This window comes from Barbus barbus, assembly GCF_936440315.1.
Source record: "Barbus barbus genome assembly, chromosome: 47".
NCBI lineage: Eukaryota > Metazoa > Chordata > Actinopteri > Cypriniformes > Cyprinidae > Barbus > Barbus barbus.
The window spans coordinates 11,223,863-11,242,395 of NC_136725.1; the positions used below are offsets into that span (position 1 = coordinate 11,223,863).

At 39.3% G+C, this 18,533-nt stretch overlaps 2 protein-coding genes across 8 annotated transcripts in view; both read left to right on the forward strand.

Annotated features, from left to right (window-relative positions):
- Positions 1-14,841, forward strand: part of tiam1a (TIAM Rac1 associated GEF 1a) — a 55,497-nt gene extending 40,656 nt beyond the window's left edge. For 2 of the 4 annotated variants that reach the window (XM_079410203.1, XM_079410202.1), the window contains exons 16-27: positions 7,497-7,724; positions 7,881-7,949; positions 8,099-8,224; positions 8,382-8,490; positions 9,067-9,246; positions 10,084-10,202; positions 10,381-10,489; positions 10,869-10,927; positions 11,304-11,400; positions 11,786-11,873; positions 12,251-12,423; positions 12,688-14,841. In XM_079410203.1, the coding sequence (XP_079266329.1) occupies positions 7,497-7,724; positions 7,881-7,949; positions 8,099-8,224; positions 8,382-8,490; positions 9,067-9,246; positions 10,084-10,202; positions 10,381-10,489; positions 10,869-10,927; positions 11,304-11,400; positions 11,786-11,873; positions 12,251-12,423; positions 12,688-13,205 (1,875 nt within the window). In that variant the 3' untranslated portion in view covers positions 13,206-14,841. Of the gene's footprint in view, positions 1-3,826; positions 4,169-6,631; positions 6,871-7,496; positions 7,725-7,880; positions 7,950-8,098; positions 8,225-8,381; positions 8,491-9,066; positions 9,247-10,083; positions 10,203-10,380; positions 10,490-10,868; positions 10,928-11,303; positions 11,401-11,785; positions 11,874-12,250; positions 12,424-12,687 lie in introns of those variants that run through there. The other 2 variants (XM_079410204.1, XM_079410205.1) reach the window with 2 other exon arrangements.
- Positions 14,842-16,555: 1,714 nt separating this feature from the next.
- The window catches only part of grik1a (glutamate receptor, ionotropic, kainate 1a), a gene marked incomplete at its 3' end in the record, with an annotated part of 57,137 nt that continues 55,159 nt past the window's right edge, over positions 16,556-18,533 (forward strand). The window contains exons 1-2 of one of the 4 annotated variants that reach the window (XM_079410378.1): positions 16,556-17,042; positions 17,133-17,221. In XM_079410378.1, coding sequence (XP_079266504.1) covers positions 17,137-17,221 — 85 coding nt within the window. In that variant the 5' untranslated portion in view covers positions 16,556-17,042; positions 17,133-17,136. Of the gene's footprint in view, positions 17,043-17,118; positions 17,222-18,533 lie in introns of those variants that run through there. The other 3 variants (XM_079410377.1, XM_079410380.1, XM_079410379.1) reach the window with 3 other exon arrangements.

The window sequence follows — 18,533 nt, forward strand, 5'->3', positions numbered from 1 at the left end:
ATAAGTGATCTTGGAATAATTCATAATCTTGATTTCCTATTTTTGCACTATTTTAAAGGGGTCATATTACGTTGCTAAAAATATTATTTGTTGTAATGCAATGTTTGTGGTTTAAGGTTCAAAAAACACATTTTCCACATACTGTACATTATTGTTGCTCCTCTATGCCCTGCCTCTCTGAAACGGCTTTTTTTTTTTTTTTTTTTTTTTTTTTTTTTTTTATGCAAAGCTCATCGTTCTGAGAAGCGAGGCGTGCTCTGATTGGCCAGCTATCCGGTGCGTTGTGATTGGCCAAATATCTCAAGTGTGAGACGGTAATGTTACGTCCCTTACTGTATTGTGATGCCGTGTCCCGGTGCGACGACATTCAAACAATATAAAACCCATTATAAACGAGGCGTTTGTTGCATCCAGTGGGGACATGATTACTGCTTGTAATGACTCATACGGTCTTTTTACACGTTGTTGCATCGCGCCAGGTAAACATTACCATGTCTGCATTTGTGATCGGAGAAACAAGAAGCACTACTCTACACTGCTCAAAATTCGCGTTTGAATAGTCACTGGAAAATTCTTTAAATAAGAAAACGTACTTGCAGGCTGTTAGTCAGAAGCACCAGGCTGTCCTTGCAAAGTAGGAATTGCCCCACTTTATAGAAACTGCCTTTGAGCAAGCCAGCATTGTAGGCTACTCTTCCAGGTTTAGGAAACACTGCACACACTCTAATATTTGGGTTGAACTGTTCTGGAACAGTGTTGTAAATACAGCTTAACCACTGATTTCTAGTTGTGTCCTCTTTTGGAAACCCAAATATAGTACTTCCGCTTTCACAACGAAACGCACAGTGTCTCCAGGACATGGCGCCAGCGGCAGCAACAATACTACAGCAAGAATAATAGTTACACCACCGTTCATTGCATATACATTTGGGCGGTGTTTTGCAAATCTTCCCACACCGTGACGTGGGCGTGTTTGAGCCGTTTTAGGAGGGTGTGGTTGAGTCTTAACTTTTATAAAGAATATCTCTTTGGTTTTGAGACTTTAGTCTTTGCAACTTCAAGGATCTTATCTATGCACAAACAGCTTGTAACACTCCAAAAAGAAAGGAAAACTTGATCGCATCATATGACCCCTTTAACTTTTTTTTTTTTTTTTTTTACTATTTCCAGGTTTAAATTGTATTTTCAATGTTTGGTTTTCAATGCGGTCTCAAACTTTTGGACTCGCACTAAAAACGCACACTATGCAACTTCCACTCCACACTGCAGTGTTTTTTTTTTTTCCTCCGTGTAAGTGTTATAAAGTCATTCTCAGGATTGATTTGTCTCATTCATGACTTCTTTTCCCTTCGATAGCCTGTTTGTGCGCTCTGTAGAACGGTTTACTGACCTGATGGCCTCCCTTTTTTTTTGTCCACTTTTGTTTGTCTTTGTATGTTTTCTCTCTCTCTCTTTCTCTCCGCCCCCTCACCCCTTGTCTGTCACACCGACACTGCCAGCCGGCCACAGTCTCTTTGGCCTGTTCTCCAGCACACCATCTGTTGCAGAAACACATTTAGCCCTAATAATTCACCCACAAAACACCACATTCTGTCAGAGCGTGCGTGTTTGTCTTGTCCCGTTCCCCTCTGTCAGTTGGTAGGACGTAATTATTGTGCTGGTAAGTGACATTGACATGTGAAGTCTCATAACCCACGAAATACATAAGCTCTTTTTGGACACTGCCAAACCATTTTGACACAGAGAAACACACTTTCTCTCTATTCGGTATGCGAGTCCTTTAAAGCACCTAAAAGCTTTCTCTTGTACTGTACAGTCTATTGTTCTGTGTATTTGTATGCGTTTTTGACACAATGACAGGCAGAGAGGAGCTGATTCAGCTGGGCATAATTTATGAGATTCATTTTCTCTCATTCTCTCTTCCCATATTAATCACACGGCTGGTTATCATTATTATCTCACGTCACTTGTGTTTTCTTTTCTTTCTTCGAGATGAGGGAAAAAGACAGAGGGGGACATCATCTTTAATTAGCTCTGCATTCTAATTGCTTGATTATGCACATCGATTTGAATCGCTTAACGCTGATAAATTATGGAGAAACCTGCCGGAGGAAACGGACAACCTAGAAGACAAAGGACAGGAGGACTTCATTATTTTTCCAAGCTTGATAATGACTGCATGTATCTCACAGAGGGTGGTGCAACATCCTGCTAAACCCAAAAACTTCTTCCCCTGCCAGTCTCCAGACTTATTTACAATGCGAGTTCAACCATCCGAGCAGTTCTTCCCTCGAGTTATCACTCTGGAGAGAAATACGAATGCATGATCATGCATTTGGGCTGTTAACTGTCTAAATATTGACTTTTCATATCAGCCTGGTTTAACTGTGTGTGTGTGTGTGTGTGTGTGTAGAGCAAGGAGAGGAGAGGGAGGTTTGTACTACAGAATTCTTTTAATCGTGATTGGTTTGAGGATATACATGATGTGGAGCTTTATGCTTGTTATAGCATGCATCCCGAGAAATTTATGGATTTGCATGTTTTTCCAGTCGTAAATGCTCAGAGGTACCGCAAGGCCGATAAGCTTGTCTAAGGTGAGTTTTGAAATAGAAACTGGATAACCGAAGGAGTTTCTTGACTTTTTTTTTTTTTTTTTTTGTACAAACCAATGATGTTCTGCCATTTAAGCAGGTCTGTACTCTCATATTTGAGCCCATTCGCTTTAGTAGCATGCATGTTAAGCATGTAAAATATTTACTTCTGAGTTTCAAGGTTAAAATGTAAATGCAAAGATGTTTAGATAAACATGGATGGAATTCAAGACCATTTTGAAAGTGAAAGCTTCTTTAAGAAATTGAGCCCTGTTTAATTCATGCAGTTGTGAAGGCAGTTTGAGAGCCTGATAAGGGCATTTCATTGCTTTCCAGGGAAGGAAACATTCTTCTTCCTATCTTCTGTGAGTCTATGCATTGAGTTAGCAAGCCATTAAAAGCTCCTGTCAAGTGTGTGACTGGGTCTGACAACGTTTTGTGTTTTTGCTTAAAGATCGATTTTAGCTACTCTAATAGGCTCGGGGCCAAAAACCTTGGGTTAAGGAATGTAGTTGAGCAATTGTGTTTTATATTTATATATATATCAATTTTTTTTTTTTTTTCACTGTTTTGAAGCTTTTTGAGCCATTTTCATAAATGTAAGCCATTTCATTGTGACATGGAACATAGAAACTTCAGCGTTTGCGTGAGCAGTGTTGACTAAAGTGATTAAAAATAGTTTTTAATTTATCCAAAATAAAGCAGAAGTTAAATATCAAATGTAAAACTAAGATTTAAACCAAAATTAAAATAAGTAAACTATGTTGCCTTTTAGAAACTAATTGAATCAATCAAATTACTAAGAGAAAAGGGGAGTAATTTACAACATTGCAAGCTAGGCTCAAACCTATGAGTACCTCAGCATATCATAAACTTGTGCACTAACGGCTGCACTGCAGCCCTGACAAGACCTTCTTTGTCTTACTATGTTTATCATTTTCCACACTTTCATCCTAACAAAGACAAACATTCTGCCACACCTGTCGTCTTTGTTCTCGGCATGTTGACGTCTTCACCTGAGAGCTGTGCTTTTCCCAGCTGTGGGATAATGTGATGCTTGTGGCTGTCCCAGTATCCCCCTCTGTCCTCCTCATCCTGTTGCCGACAAGATGATTATTATTTTCTCTCTCTCTCTCTCTCTCGTTCTCTCCCCCTCTCTCTCTCTCTCTCTCTCTCTCTCTCGTTCTCTCCCTCTCTCTCTGTGTTTACGGTACCACCACAGCTGTCAGAGTCCCATTCCATCTATCCAGCTAGAAACCAGCTCAGACAAGCAGAAACGTAGGGAGAAATTCTAGGAAAGGAGGGAGGAGGCTGTATGGACAGGGAAGCTATCGTGGAATGTAGAGTTTGTAGTGAAGACACTCGGCGTATTTGTTTCTGGTCAGAGTAGCTGAGTTCTCGCTCTCACGGGTAGTGACACATTTTGTGCCTAAAGATAAGCTGGATGGTTTTTGTGGTTTTTGTTACGGGTCGCATTGGTGTGACATCTGTGACCTTTGAGGAGTGGAATGTCTGTGCTGTGGAGGCACAGGAGCTCCAAACGCTCCTCAGAGTCCATCTATGACATGCTGCAGTTGGTGAGTTGAGTGTTTTCTTTTGTGTGTGTGTGAGACATACTTAATCAGCATTACATGACAGTTCATGAGCTCTGTTTTATAACACTCTGTGCCTGTCAGATTTTGTGGCTTAGTATGTTATGTGTGGATGTATAGTATTGCGCAGAATGTTTTAAGTATTTAAACTGATGTTCTGGGTTAAATACAACTTAAGTATAATGACCACAATTACCCCTTAAAACTATTTTGTCTCTGTTGTTAAAAAAATAGCAGTAACACAAAGTATTTTAATGGCATAACTGTAGCACGTATATTGCATGTGTTAGGATAGGACTGGTGTGAAGTCCTTTACCAACCTTATCTGTGCAAACCTAACATGATTCAAAAGGCTAGATATAAGTAACTACAAGTTACTTGTAGCTACTTTCGCTTGGTTTTTGATGTAACTTTTGTGATGCAAATACATAAAGTAACACTGTTTACACAGAGCAGATTTCACCCGTTGGAATTATGCCAGTAGTGTGTAAACAAAAGTAAGGAAAGTAGTCCCCCTCCCCCACCATCTCCCATATAGCATGTATTGTTACTGGAAAAAAATCATTCTCAGCAGAATTATAAATCCACGTTTCTCTAATTAAACTTGCTTGAACACTTGTGTCAGAGAATTCTATTGTAGGTGCGTTAAAGGGTTAGTTCACCCAATAACAAAAATTCTGCCACTAATTACTCATGTCGTTACAAACCCATAAGACCTTCATTCATCTTTGGAACACAGATATTTTTAGTGAAATCCAAGAGCTTTCTGAGCCTGCATAGACCGCAATGCAACTACCAAGTTTAAGGCCCAGAAAGGTAGTAATGACATCATTAAAATGGTCTGTGACATCAGTGGTTTATTTGTAATTTTATGAAACTACGAGATTATTTTTATGCGCAAAGAAAACAAATGATGACTTTTCGTGGTACTCTCGTGAACACGTGTCGAAGACTGACACGGAAGAGAAGAAATTGTTGAATAAAGTCATTAAATTTGCTTTCTTTGCACAAAAAGTCTCATAGCTTCGTAACATTACAGTTGAATCACTGATGTCACATGTACTTTTAACAATGTTTACTACCTTTCTGGGCCTTAAACGTAGTAGTTGGGTTGCTGTCTATGCAGGGTCAGAAAGCTCTCAGATTTCATCAAAAATCGAATTTATGTTCTGATGATGAACAAAATTCAGTCATTTCAATAATCCATGCAAATGGGAATTTCACATTAGTGGGAAAAGTTCCCTGAGCATGTTTCGCAGTGGGTTCGAGTTGGTCACATGAATTCACCATGTTGACCAACATAAAAGCGTCTGCTAAATGACTAAAAGTAAGTAGCTTTATCCAAAGCGATTTACAAAGGATAAATGAAAGCAATCAAAATCCACAAAATGATATGCAAGTGCAATAAAGTCTCAGTTAGCTTAAAGCAGTACACGTAGCAAGGTTTCTTTTTCATTTATATAATAAAAAAAAATCAATAGAACAGAAAAAGAATAGTGCAAGATGGTGTCAGAGGCCTTTTTTGCTTTTGTTAATTGTATAATAAAAAAATACAGATTGAATACAAAAAGGTTAGATAAACTATATATATATATATATATATATATATATATATATAAAAATAAGAATAGAGTGCTAGAGGTAGAGGGTCAAATAAAGATGGAAGAGATGTGTTTTTAGCCGGTTCTTGAAGATGACTGAGGACTCAACTGTTCGGATTGAGTTGGGCAGGTCATTCCACCAGGAGGGAACGTTTAATTTAAAAGTCAGTGAAAAGTGATTTTTGTGCCTCTTTGGGATGGCTCAAAGCGACGTTCACTTGCAGAATGCAAGTTTCTAGAGGGCACAAGTCTGAAGTAATGAATTTAGGTAAAGGGGTGCATAGCCAGTGACTTGGTTTCAAAGCGACTTCTGTGAGCGGTGCTACACTATGCTACCCATGAAATCTTACAATTTTGCTAATGTGACTTTACATTGGTAGAACATATCCTGAAATTCATCCACCTAGAAAATTAGTCCCTCCTCAAGAGTTTTTTTTTTTTTTTTCTCTACTTGTTCAGTGAATTGTTGTGGGCACAATCCAGTAATTTCATTGCGAATCCGTAATCATTAGTGCAAAAAAGTGCATGCAGATTTTGCATCAGTTTCAAGTTGCTCACACAAATTCAACACGCGAACAAAAAGCTGCTTGGTTAAAACCTGCTGGAACACTTTCCCCATAGACTTCCACTGCAAGTGCATTACTATACGTGTGGTTTTTTTTGTTTGTTTCCAGAACGAGGAAGAAGTCCACATTTTTGTCCAAAGCATACCACAGATGTTGTTGATGAAGCTTAAGTTATTTAACCCAGAAAAATGATAGAGCTCATTACTTATCTCCCTACATCGCACCACCTCTCTCCAGGCTGTCCAGGCTGGTTAAGGCATGCTGCGGTGTGCAGGCTTTTTGTCAGTCCGTCACTGTGTTTATCAGAGAGGAATTCATGCTGCTGGAAGCCCCATCTGTCCTCTGTTCCTCCTGTCTGTGTGAATCTGTTCCACTTCTTCCTGAACACTATCCTGAGTCTGAGTTCTTGCTGTAGTGCTGTGACACATGAGATGTGACACTGAGGCTGAAGGTCTTTGGATTGGAATCTGTGGTTTTGGACAAGTTTGCGTCGTTTAGGTGGAGAATTGCTTTCTTTCAGGTATTTGGAAGCTAGATGATGCATGCGTGTTGTGAAATGTTTGTCAGTGATGTCAAAAAAATGCTTTATATTCAGTAAGTAGTACAAGGGGATGCGGTTTTTAGATCAAATTTTTGTGTTTATAGAAATATGAAGGTGTTTCCAATGGTGAGAAGCCAAAGTAATCTTGGCTAAGGGCAGGGTGTACTCTTTGAAAACTTGTTGACAAGTTCCTAGATGGAAAATCCACGCAGTGCCAGATTTCCCAAGGAGACGAACTGATCGGTACTAAATTACAACAGTCCTTTCAAAGATCTGACATAGACCATCTTAGCTATTTATTGCATAGACACTTGTAATTACACTTCAGCCAAGGCATGATGTGCCTTGTCTTTGGAGTTCAGTCAGAACATCGCTGAATGCGTGTGTGTTTGGAACTGGAAATGCATCTTCCTGAATCTTGAATTCTCTGAATACTTGTGTGGGTGTGTGCCTGTTGCTGGTGAACATTTTAGAGGCATGTTGTTGTTGTTGTTGGGGGGTTTTTTTTTTTTTTTTTTTTCTGTTCTGTTTTTAAAAGTCATGTAGAATATTTCCGCATTCGATTGCTCCTGGTGTTGAAATTGATATTTTGTTTGTCTCCACAGAGTACAGAGCAGGTGACCGCTTTCTGCCGCAACCTTCATGATATGAATTCCACCGAGGGCCCCGTTTCCTGTTCCTCGTCTTCCTCCACATCTTCCTTCTCTTCACCATGCGTGCCCAGCCCCATCTCACCCCTGCCAGTTCTCTTCACCCCACGCCAGCTCTCCGATGCTGATAAACTGCGTAAGGTCATCAGTGAGCTGGTGGACACTGAGAGGACCTATGTTAAGGTCAGTATTTGCTGTGCTTTCAAAGCAATGTTTTAACATGTTAGATTTGACCGTGATAAACCTGCTGGATGAAAATCACTCCTGGTTTACAACGTCTAATATAAAAGGTGCGGTGAAGCCAAACATGAACAAGTCTTTGACTCTCTCTGTTTACAGGACCTGAACATTTTGATAGAGCGCTACCTGAACCCCCTCCAGAAGGAGAGCTTCCTCTCACAGGATGAGGTGAGAGACAATTATTTATTTTTTTTATTCGTTTGTCTTTATATTGAAAATTTATTATATATTTTAAAATATAGAATTAATAATATAATTAACTTCTGAAAATAGTATTGATAAGATTTGCAAATCTCTTATTCCCCCTACACTCATAGTTGGATGTGCTTTTTGGAAACTTGGCAGAGATGGTGGAATTCCAAGTAGAGTTTCTGAAAACTCTGGAAGATGGTACCAGATTAGTTCCAGATTTAGACAAACTGGAGAGAGTGGATCAATTTAAGGTGCAGTTATATTAGTCTTTTTTTTTTTTTTTTTTTTTTTTGGTAATTGCATGATTTTGGATCGTCTGAGTAGATGCTAAATATGATTGGCACCATAAGAAGGTCACTATTGTCTCCTAATTTTACGTTTTCTAATTCATTGTCGTTTAACTTCCAGAAAGTTCTGTTTTCTCTTGGTGGATCCTTCCTGTACTATGCGGATCGTTTTAAGATCTACAGTGCTTTTTGTGCCAGCCACACAAAGGTCCCAAAAGTCCTTACCAAAGGTAATGCCACTGCACTTTCAGAGACTGGTTTACTAGCATTTGCACAATTTGCAGTGTTTTAAAGTGCAGGGGAGAGCCCTTGGTTCCTTGAGTACCATTCCTTGTCATTTAATTGCCATGTTCAATAACTATGCTTTATGTTGGGTAGTTTTATTGTTGTTCTGAAGCCCTACCAACTGCCAATGGCCAGTTTTCATAGTTTATTCAAAGCTAGAGGGGGGGGGTTTACTCTCTCACAAGCAAACTATGTACCCCAAAGCATTTAACTGAGGAATGATGACCTTTTTAGGGGTCTACTGTGGAAAAATTGCCATTTCCCAAGGCACCAAATCTCTTTCGCTGATGTATGTGAATGAAGATGTTTCCTGTGGGAAGGCTGAAATTTTTATGGATAAATGTGTTGGAGTATAAACTTTTTCTGAAATGTCAGGCTAACATCCTGGCAGTTGAGAGTTGTTTTACTCAAATGTAATTGTTTTTATATCAAGTAAAGACCCCTGTTAAAGTCTAGTTTACGGATGCAGCTGATTTGAAATTCCTGTGCCTTCCCATAACTTCTCCACACTTTTGGTGCAGCTAAAACAGACCCGGAGTTCAAGGCATTCCTGGCTGAGAGGAACCCCAGGCAACAGCACTCTTCCACGCTGGAGTCCTACCTGATCAAACCCATTCAGAGAGTCTTAAAATACCCACTACTCCTGAGGGAGCTTCACTCCCTTACCGACCCTGACAGCGAGGAACATTACCATCTGGATGGTAAATATGGAGATTTAGATACTAATTGAGCATAATCTTAGGCCATGGGTGGATTTATTTGTAGTGCAATATGATGCAGATCCTCTTCTGAGCTAGATAAGCAGGTTTTGAAGACTTAAAGACCACGTCAGTGAAAACAGGATTTTGCTTGTCAATGTATACAAAAGTAGTTTTTTACCCGTAAAATGATTAGTCAATCAGTGGGGCTGCACAATTAATCAAAACTGAAATCGCTATATGGCTTAGTGCACTTTATCAAATCACAATTTAATTAAATATTTGTGCTTCGTGTTTCAGAGTGAAGCACGTAACTGTGTTGATTTACACCCGAGCAGCTCATTACCCAGTGTTTTCAGTGTCCGAGTAGATGCAAAATGAACCGAGATGGTTGGAGTTTGGATGACTTATGCATTTGGGAATACCATCAAACATCTTTCCTAAACTTGTAATGAGAAGGGTTGTCAGAAGCTTTAAGGGCACTTGCAGTTTCCCTACAAATTAAATGGCTTGGTGGTTAAATGTTTGAAAATGCAGTAATTGTACAGATGTACTTTTGAAAATATTTTTTTAATACCAGGGAAATATTACAATAGTAATTTCTTATTGTTTAATATTTCTATAATTTATTATTATTTTGTTTTTTGTGTAGTTATTTTGCCCAAAACAAGCACAGCAAACTTGGGAGCTGTGTTTTTCACATTTTCAATTGCAATTGCAATGCCCCCCCCCCAGAAAAATCACAATCTTTAGCTAACAAACACAAAAATCGTAACTCTTAAATCTTTAGGTGCCATTAAGTCTCTTTTTTTTTTTTTTTTTTTTTTTTTTTTTTTGTAGTTGCGATGAAAGCCATGAACAAAGTGGCCAGTCACATAAATGAAATGCAGAAGATTCACGAGGAGTATGGAGCCGTGTTTGACCAACTCATCAGCGATCAGAGCTCTGACAAGAAAGAGGTACAGTTCCACTGGTCTCTCTTAGGTCTTTGTAACTCTGAAATTCGCATTTGTTGATACTACTTGCAACAAATATTGTAATGCCACCACCACATGTCAAGATGTGTGCACTGATGTCATCTAACATCTAAAAAAGTGAATAGAATGTGTTTTACAACATTGTGTACTCTTATCCCAGGTTGCTGATCTGTCAATGGGCGACCTCTTGTTGCATGACACAGTGGTCTGGATCAACCCACCCTCTTCTCTCATGAAGGGAAAGAGGGACCCAGAGCTGGCTGCGTTCGGTGAGTGTTTGTAAAATGTTTCTTCCCGAAATAGAATCCTGTTCTCTTATTCATTAGTCTGTTCCCTACAGTAATGGTTCCCTGCATCAGTAAAGGCCAGCTGTATCTTTGGGCACAATGGCATTAGAGGAGCCACCTTGTCCTTGGCTCTTAAGGCATTAAAGTTGCATTTATACACAAGGCTTTTTTTCCCCTCAGCTAAGACATTTTTGAAGAAGAAACACTTCAGATGGTTTAAAAAATGGGTCAGTTTGCCATTGAAGTTGGCAGTATTTCACCAGGTCACGTTTTACTCCAACTCTTCTGAAAAGAGCCCCAAGCATCTCTATTGTGAATGTTTAGTTTTCTGTCTTAATTTCTTTTCTTTTTTTTTTCTCAGTTTTCAGAACGGCAGTTGTTTTTGTGTATAAGGACTGCTCCAAGCACAAGAAAAAAATCGTAAGTGCTTTTATCCCTTTCTTCATTATTCATTAATAGAGATCTGACATTGCCTTTAAGTGCTTGCAGACTAGCGCTTTTAAGAGGTGTAGTTTTTGGGTTTTATTGAAGGGCACATTGTCAAGTGTGAAGCAAGGATGCCCTTCTCTTGTACTGGATTCATTTCTGTTGTCTCTTTGGCTTATTTCACATGGCCAACAAAACTGTGACCATTGACTCTGAGACCTTTCACTTGTTTGTAATATTATAAAACTATAATGTGATGTCGAGTACATCACTTCCTGTTTTCTGTGTTCAGGTGGTTGATGCCATTAAAGATGAATTAAGTGTGTTCTTAATTCTCACAAACTTATTTCTGCTGTAATTTTGTCTCTAGGGTGGTTCTCACAGAGCATCAATCCTTGATGAGAGAGACCCTTTTCGTTTTAGACACATGATCTCTATAGATGCTCTCCAAGTTCGCAACCTCCCAAGTAAGTATTGGTCTACTAGTCTCATTCTTTTCTTACAGACCTCTTGAGATTAGTGTGATTATATTAACTTCATGCTTTAGATTCACTTTGATAATGCGAGTAATGCATTTTACATCCCATGTGCCCTGATGACACTTGATGAGCATAGTTAAGCTTTGGCTCAACTGGCTCAGGCCAGAATGTTGATATTCCCTATTGATGTTTGGGCGTCAAAAGGGTCATCCTACATGAACTTGTAGTCTGCATTTTGGTTCATTGTCCCATGGTCTGTGTCTTCCATGAGGTTCATTAACCCTGTGCTGATCCTGGGAGGTTTTGTACTTTACAGGGTTTCCCACAGTCCTTTTACCAGCACACTGTTAACCTGGCGTTTCTTTCATTTCAGATTCAGAGGGGTCTGCAATGTGTGAGATCGTTCACATGAGGTCAGAATCAGAAGGGAGACCCGAGAGGACCTTCCACATCTGCTGCAGGTAAGATGAGGTCCAGAACATCAAGTTTTTTTTAGAAATAGTTTAGCAGTATGCTTAAAGATGCAATTAATGTTGAAACATGTTAAAACAACCCTAACAATACTGAAAAACATGTTTTAAACATGTTAGCAATGTTAGCCTCACACTAAATGTTAGCAACCTGTTCAGTCATGCTATTGCTGGCTTTTTTTTTTTTTTTTTTTTTTTGGTCAAACCAACTTCTAAGTTTGTCAGTTTGTCCTGATAAACTTCTCTAGTTGATATAATGCAGTTGCATTCATATATTTAAGTTTGGCCTAAGGGTACAAATACTTTTTGGGGACACTGTAAAACAGTATTGCTTGTGTTTTTTTTTTTTGTTTTTTTTTTTTTTTAAGCTCTCCAGAGAGTAAAAAAGACTTCCTGAAGACTGTTCATTCTATCCTGAGGGACAAACAGCGCCGTCAGTTAATGAAGACTGAGAGTTTGCCTCCAAATCAGCAGTATATTCCCTTTGGAGGAAAGCGGCTTTGTGCGCTAAAGGGTTCACGACCCACAATCAACAGAGCAGGTATGTTTGGGACAATTAACGCAACTCTCCCCTTCTCTCCGCTCCTCTCCCTATATTCCTGATAACTCTCCCACTGTGTCGCTTTCCATCTTACTCTCGTTAACATGATTAACGCCGCAGTTTTGTTTCAGGCTTTAGGGTGAGCTGATAATTAAGTAACAAATTTAAATCCTAGTATCCACCAGCATGATATTACTGCTTTTTTTTTGTAGAAAACTGTTTGCTGATTTAAAGTATAGTTGGCATTCATGCTTTCTTCTCTAGTTTCAGCTCCATCTCGAACCCTCGGCCGCCGGAAGCTGATCCGTAATCGTTTCACCATAGACACAAGTGTGGTTTTCGACGATGGCTCATCCCAGGAGCTCTCACCTGTCTCCCCAACAGAGCCCCCGCTGTCTTCGCTCCAGAAACCCCAGCAGCCCATCCGAGACACAGACCGCTGGGTGGAGGATCAGTTCGACCTGCAGCACTATGAAAACCAGGACGACATGAAGGAGACGGACATCCTCAGCGACGACGATGAGTACTGCCAATCCGTCCGGGGCCTTTCCTCTGAGCCGAGTCTGGAGGAGTCTTTAGAGGCCCTTTCAGTAGGAGTCGTCGAAGACAAAGGTCTCAATGGACTTTCGGACGACAAACTTCCAAAATCCCACGCCCCCCTGAAGCTGACCCTCCTGAGAAAGCAGTGCGCAGTGGAGGGTGTCGCATCTGAGAGGGACTGTGAGGTTATTTGGGTTCGCAGGGACGATTTTAAAAACGGCTGCAACAGCGACATCTTCTGAGCGGAGAGGGAATGTGCGAGCTGTGACGTTTTGTTTTATAGACTTGTGCAAGAGTAAGGCAGAAACCTACTGAGTTCAAGCCTTCACGGACACGATGCACTGACAATCCTACTGAAAGCCAGAACTGAAGAACATGCACCATAGAAAAACTTCTTGATGTTTCAAGCCACTCCACCCAAATATTAATGCAGACTTCCTGCCATTCAAGTCCAGACATCACAAGATGCCAACTCTATAGCCAATGTATTTATAGAGGCTTTGTACTGATAGACAGGCAGCTACATGTTCTTTCAGTTGATCTTTTTGTTTGAAACACAAGATTGTGGTCAATCTGTTCAGCTGTGGGTCATGTCCTCATTTTTATTCAGGGATTTGTGACTTGATGCTTCGTATAACCTCGCTAGTTTTTCGTAATGGCTATACGCAGGTGATTTTGTCGAGCGAGGCAACGTTCCCTGAAAATGTCATGGCCGTTGAGCTAGCTTTATAATGCCATTCCTGTTACAAACCCAACAGTTCCTCGCTTGCTGTCTTTGTTTCCTTTTGTTCATAGGTCACCAGCAACCCAGTATTAACAATCACTGTTCACCGAACAAACGCACACACAGAGAAATAATGTTCTACTTGAATATAGTAGAAAGAACTGCAATAATGTAATTTCGTTTATTTGTTAGAAAATCAAACTTCCCCATAATCCTCACTCAGTGGGCTTTGGTGTGCTTGCGAAAAGACTTTTAGGTGCATAAATAAGGTATTTTAATTCAAAGCACCCCTACAAAAGTGAAAAATGTAGCAGATTTGTCTGGTTCATACTGAATTTGTCTCGGTGAGAATGATTTTTTTTGAAGAGTTTGGGTCTTTTTATGGTATTTTGTGCAATGGTAAAGATTAAGTTAATTATGTTACACCCTGCACGTGTATTTTAAAAATAAGAGAGATGCCCTTCCACGTGAAAAACAATCACTGCACCTTCAGCCATGGATCCTTTTTAATGGAACTGACTGTATTTAAGACAAAAGTGTCAAAACTCCTTTCTTTTACCCTCTGCCTTTTTGAGAACTTATATGTTCATACTGTGGAAATAATTAACCTAAAATAAATTTTCCTAATTTATATTTGCAATTTTATCCAAATAACTTTGTACGTGGTCTGTTCTTTGTCAATGCGGCACCAGTTTGCTGTTTTAAATAAAGTTTGGTGTGATTTTTAAACGGTGACGTCTTAAAAATAAATTCAGCAGCGTCCCAATGTGCATACTATCCATCCTAAAATTTTTCAGTACTATTAAGATGGGGTGGATAGTATGCACATTGGGATGCAGGGTATGACTCAAAGGGAAAAAAGGTGTTGTACTGAAATCTTACTGTGAAAATTTGACTCTGATTCTGATCATCAGATGTTCTTTTGCATAAAATTCAGTTTTTTCACATTTTCTTAGGCTAGTTTCTAAAATGCATAAATTCCAGGGATCCAATGGGTATTCATTCTTATCTACATATACTAATACTGTCAGACGACGAGAGCCTGAGGGAAGAACAATGTTATCAAAATGACAAACTAGGGACAGTTGTCCCACATCAATTCTTTTTAAATTTATGCTTAAATGTATGCTTAATAAAAACTTTCTAACACTCCCAGAGCCCTTATCAGTCCTGCTCTGACTCTATGCAGTGTCTTGGAGAAATGCTATCCACCGTCAAGTAAGTACAGTGAGTTTTAATGACATTTTAATAAGCTAATCTATTCAATGCACTGGAATTGCATTGTTTTGACTGGGTAGTTGGATTTCCTGATCCTTGAACTGCTTTATGGATTGCAAAATGATTTGTTGTGGTCGATCTGCTTTATGGATTGTGATTTTTTTTTTTTTTCACCTCTTAATACATTTTTATTCTTTCCGCACACTTCTACCTGCTGACTAGTCAATTTGAATGAATAATAAATCATAAACATGTCAATAAATGCACTCGGGCGAAGATGTGACCATGCATTATTTGAAATGTTCCAGGATTGAAACTGCAGTTCTTCTTTACTTCTCTCCTACCAGCCACAGCTGGTCAGTATTAGCTTTGACCCTTGCAGACACCATCAACAGAGGTTTGAAAAAGAAAAAAGAAGAAATCATGGATGAGTTGCTGAATCTAACCAATGAAACATTCATCAGACTGAGGAGAGGAAGAATCCTATGTGCTGATATAGTAGCTATGATTTGTTTTTTTCGGCTTTCTCTGTGTAGCCGTGATCACAGGGTTACCGAGGTGGAAACTCACTGTACACTCTGAATCATGGACAGAATATGAAGGACTTTGGACTAAATGTTCTTTTATCCGTGATGCCAGTTCATTAATATGCAAAGCCTATTTAGATCCAGCCCTGTGGTCCGCTTGTTACTTTGTAACTCTCTCTTTGGTTCTGGCTGCGGCTGCATGGATCAGTTCACACATGAGCATTCAGTGCACCCGTCCCGAAAGTGCCAGGCGCTGCCTGAGTGGAGCATCCTGTTTGCACCTGCTCGCTTCACTCACTACTCTCATCCCTGTGTCCTGGATGGCACTCAGCATCCTCCATACCGATCGTGGTCTGAGCTCCATTCGGTTCCACATGGGGGAGGCTCTGTTTGTAGGCTGGCTGGCCTTGTGTTTCCTTTGCACAGCCGGGTTGTTGCAGTGCTATTCTGGACCCCTCGTCAGGGCAAGAGAAGAAACAAGCATCGCTGAGTCCTCCAGCCATAGTGACATCAGTTTAGACACACTGTTCAGCTCAGCCAGCCTAGACTTTCATGCAAATGCATGCATTAGTGAAGTGTAAAAATGGTTAAAAGCAGTCTTTTTTTAATTAACGTATAAATAAGGGAAATACAAACTGAAGGGCTATTTCAATATGTGCTACAACTGATGATTTTGCATCATATTAAGGTGTTTAATTTAGTCAAATAAATAGCTTTTTTTTTTTTTTTTTTTTTCCTGCTTCCTTTGCTCTTATAAGATTTGTCCAACAGGTGGCGTTGTGTGCAAGCTTTTTGATTCACTGGCGTTCGTAGGTCGGATTCAATTTACCGAATCAGTTCTTTCCTATAAACAAGACCAAATTCAACCGAGTCATCACTTAAAAAAGTTACAAGAATTATGTTTGATTTTTAATAAATGCTGCTTTTCACTTATTGTAATAATAATAATAATAATAAATACTAAAAGGCTAAGAGTTACATATTAACAATATGTATTACATCTTTTTTTGCTAAGCAAAGTTATCATTTGCATCCAAGTGATCTACAACGCTTAGCGAATCATTTCGACTGAATCAATCAAAAGAATCGGTTCAAAAGAACATTTCGTGCGAACTGTATCATCACTATTTCTGTGGACTGAAGTTCCGTGCACGCATATATTTTGAACATGAACTAATTATGAGCAATTACCTAACTACCTAACGTCAATACATCAGATCAGTTTGCCTAAAACGGATTGTGATATGTCACTAAATATGTAGCTAATTTGAAAAAGAAAAATAGAAATAGAACACTAAACAAAATTTAAGACCCTGCAAACTTATCTTCAGTCTGTGTGAACGTCTTGAAGAAAGCCAAACGCTTAGCAGATTTTGCTTTAATCCTGCGTCTGGATCATGAGTCGGTCAGTGGCGCGCGCTATTTACTATCCTCGCAGTGCGCGTGCGGAGTGCTATAAGTATTTTAAGCGATATCAGCACAAAATCCTACCTGAAATATCTTGAAGAGTGCGTTACATCGTGGATTTTCGGGGAAAGGATGATAACGTGTTGTTTTTGAGGCAATAACCGGCTTTTTCGAGGAGCTGTTTCCATCGCGCGCGATGGGAGGTGAATGGAAATTGATGAGCGCGAGCTATGGTTCCTTAAATCCAGTTTTATGACATGAAGTTTATTATTTTTTACCACTTTTGATTACAGAGCCATGGAGAAGCGCAGAAGACTGTTATTTTTCCTTTTTTACTTGATGTCAAAGTTTTACCTTAGTGGCCAGCAGGTCATACGAATTGGTAAGTGATTGTTTATCATGAATCGTTCATTGTCACCTGCAGTTATTGTTAATTCATAAACTTTCAGTGTTTGTTCGGCATCGATTGTCTTCGCTGTCACGTCACTGCTCTTTAAGCGACTTGAAGTGTTATTGCTTGTTTAAAAATACACCATCTATCTGATGTTTTTATGATCTCTAAATGCATTCCGTTTATTTGTCGTATCTGCATATCCATGTAGAATATGGTCTAAATGTTCACTTAAATTATCAGCATTGTCTTTGATATGGCTACTAATAATCTGTTTTGTTACAGAAGTCTAACTAAGGGTTAAAACTTTCTCAAAATGGGATAAAATCATTAACAAAGAATATCAGTCACTTGTGCTGTTTGTAATGGTTTGACCTTTCTTTACATAAGAAGTGTAGTTGGCAGGTCATCTTGAAAGTAAACAAACCATAAATGCATTCCTCATTTAATATTAAACCATCATCATCATCATCACCAAAATGAGATTTGATCACAGGCTCTCCTCTGTGTGTTATTGAGATAAAGCGTCCTGTAGTCACATAGAGGACAGTAGGGTCTTATGATTGCTGCTCTCTGACTTTGCCATCACAGTAAATCCCCAAAGCAGTTTTAACAACCTACATTAATCCTCTTTCCTACCCAAGACTGATTTGATGTTTCTCTCCAAATGATGGGACTTTAGTTGAAACAGAAAGCTTGGCGTACTGCTTGTGTGGGATGGATTGTGAAATGATAGTATACATAATAGTTTATATGGGTATGCATCACCCATCCAGAAATAAACTAGACATTGAAATTATGTACATTTAAATTTACTGTATAGATCTATTCTGTGGGTAATTTTTCCTTGGACTTGTGTATTGAGCACAATGAAAGAGTAGCCTACTTTAGCCCCAGATGTAACCTTCTGACTGCCCTATTGATTCCACAGGTATTTATCAGTTCTCTCCCTGAGGGGACTTGTTTCGCCCACACCATGTTTGGACCCTCTTTATCGGAGACATTTGTCAAAGTTTATCAGATATTGCTGGTTTACAGATGTTCTGTCATCTTGAACACACAGTGATCTGCCTTTAAGATGGATGTGCATTGGAGCAACGAATCGTTTTATTAGATAAACTCACACCCTTACACATAGGCATGGATTTGGACATTGTGTATTGGGCTGGAGATACAGGAGACTGTCCCTATGTGCTCTTAAAAATATAGGTATAGCCCAAAAATATAGCCCAACTGCCATCTGTTGTCTGAATGTTAAGATTGGCATCTAAAGTGTAAGTTGCTGGAGACATGGAGTGATGGT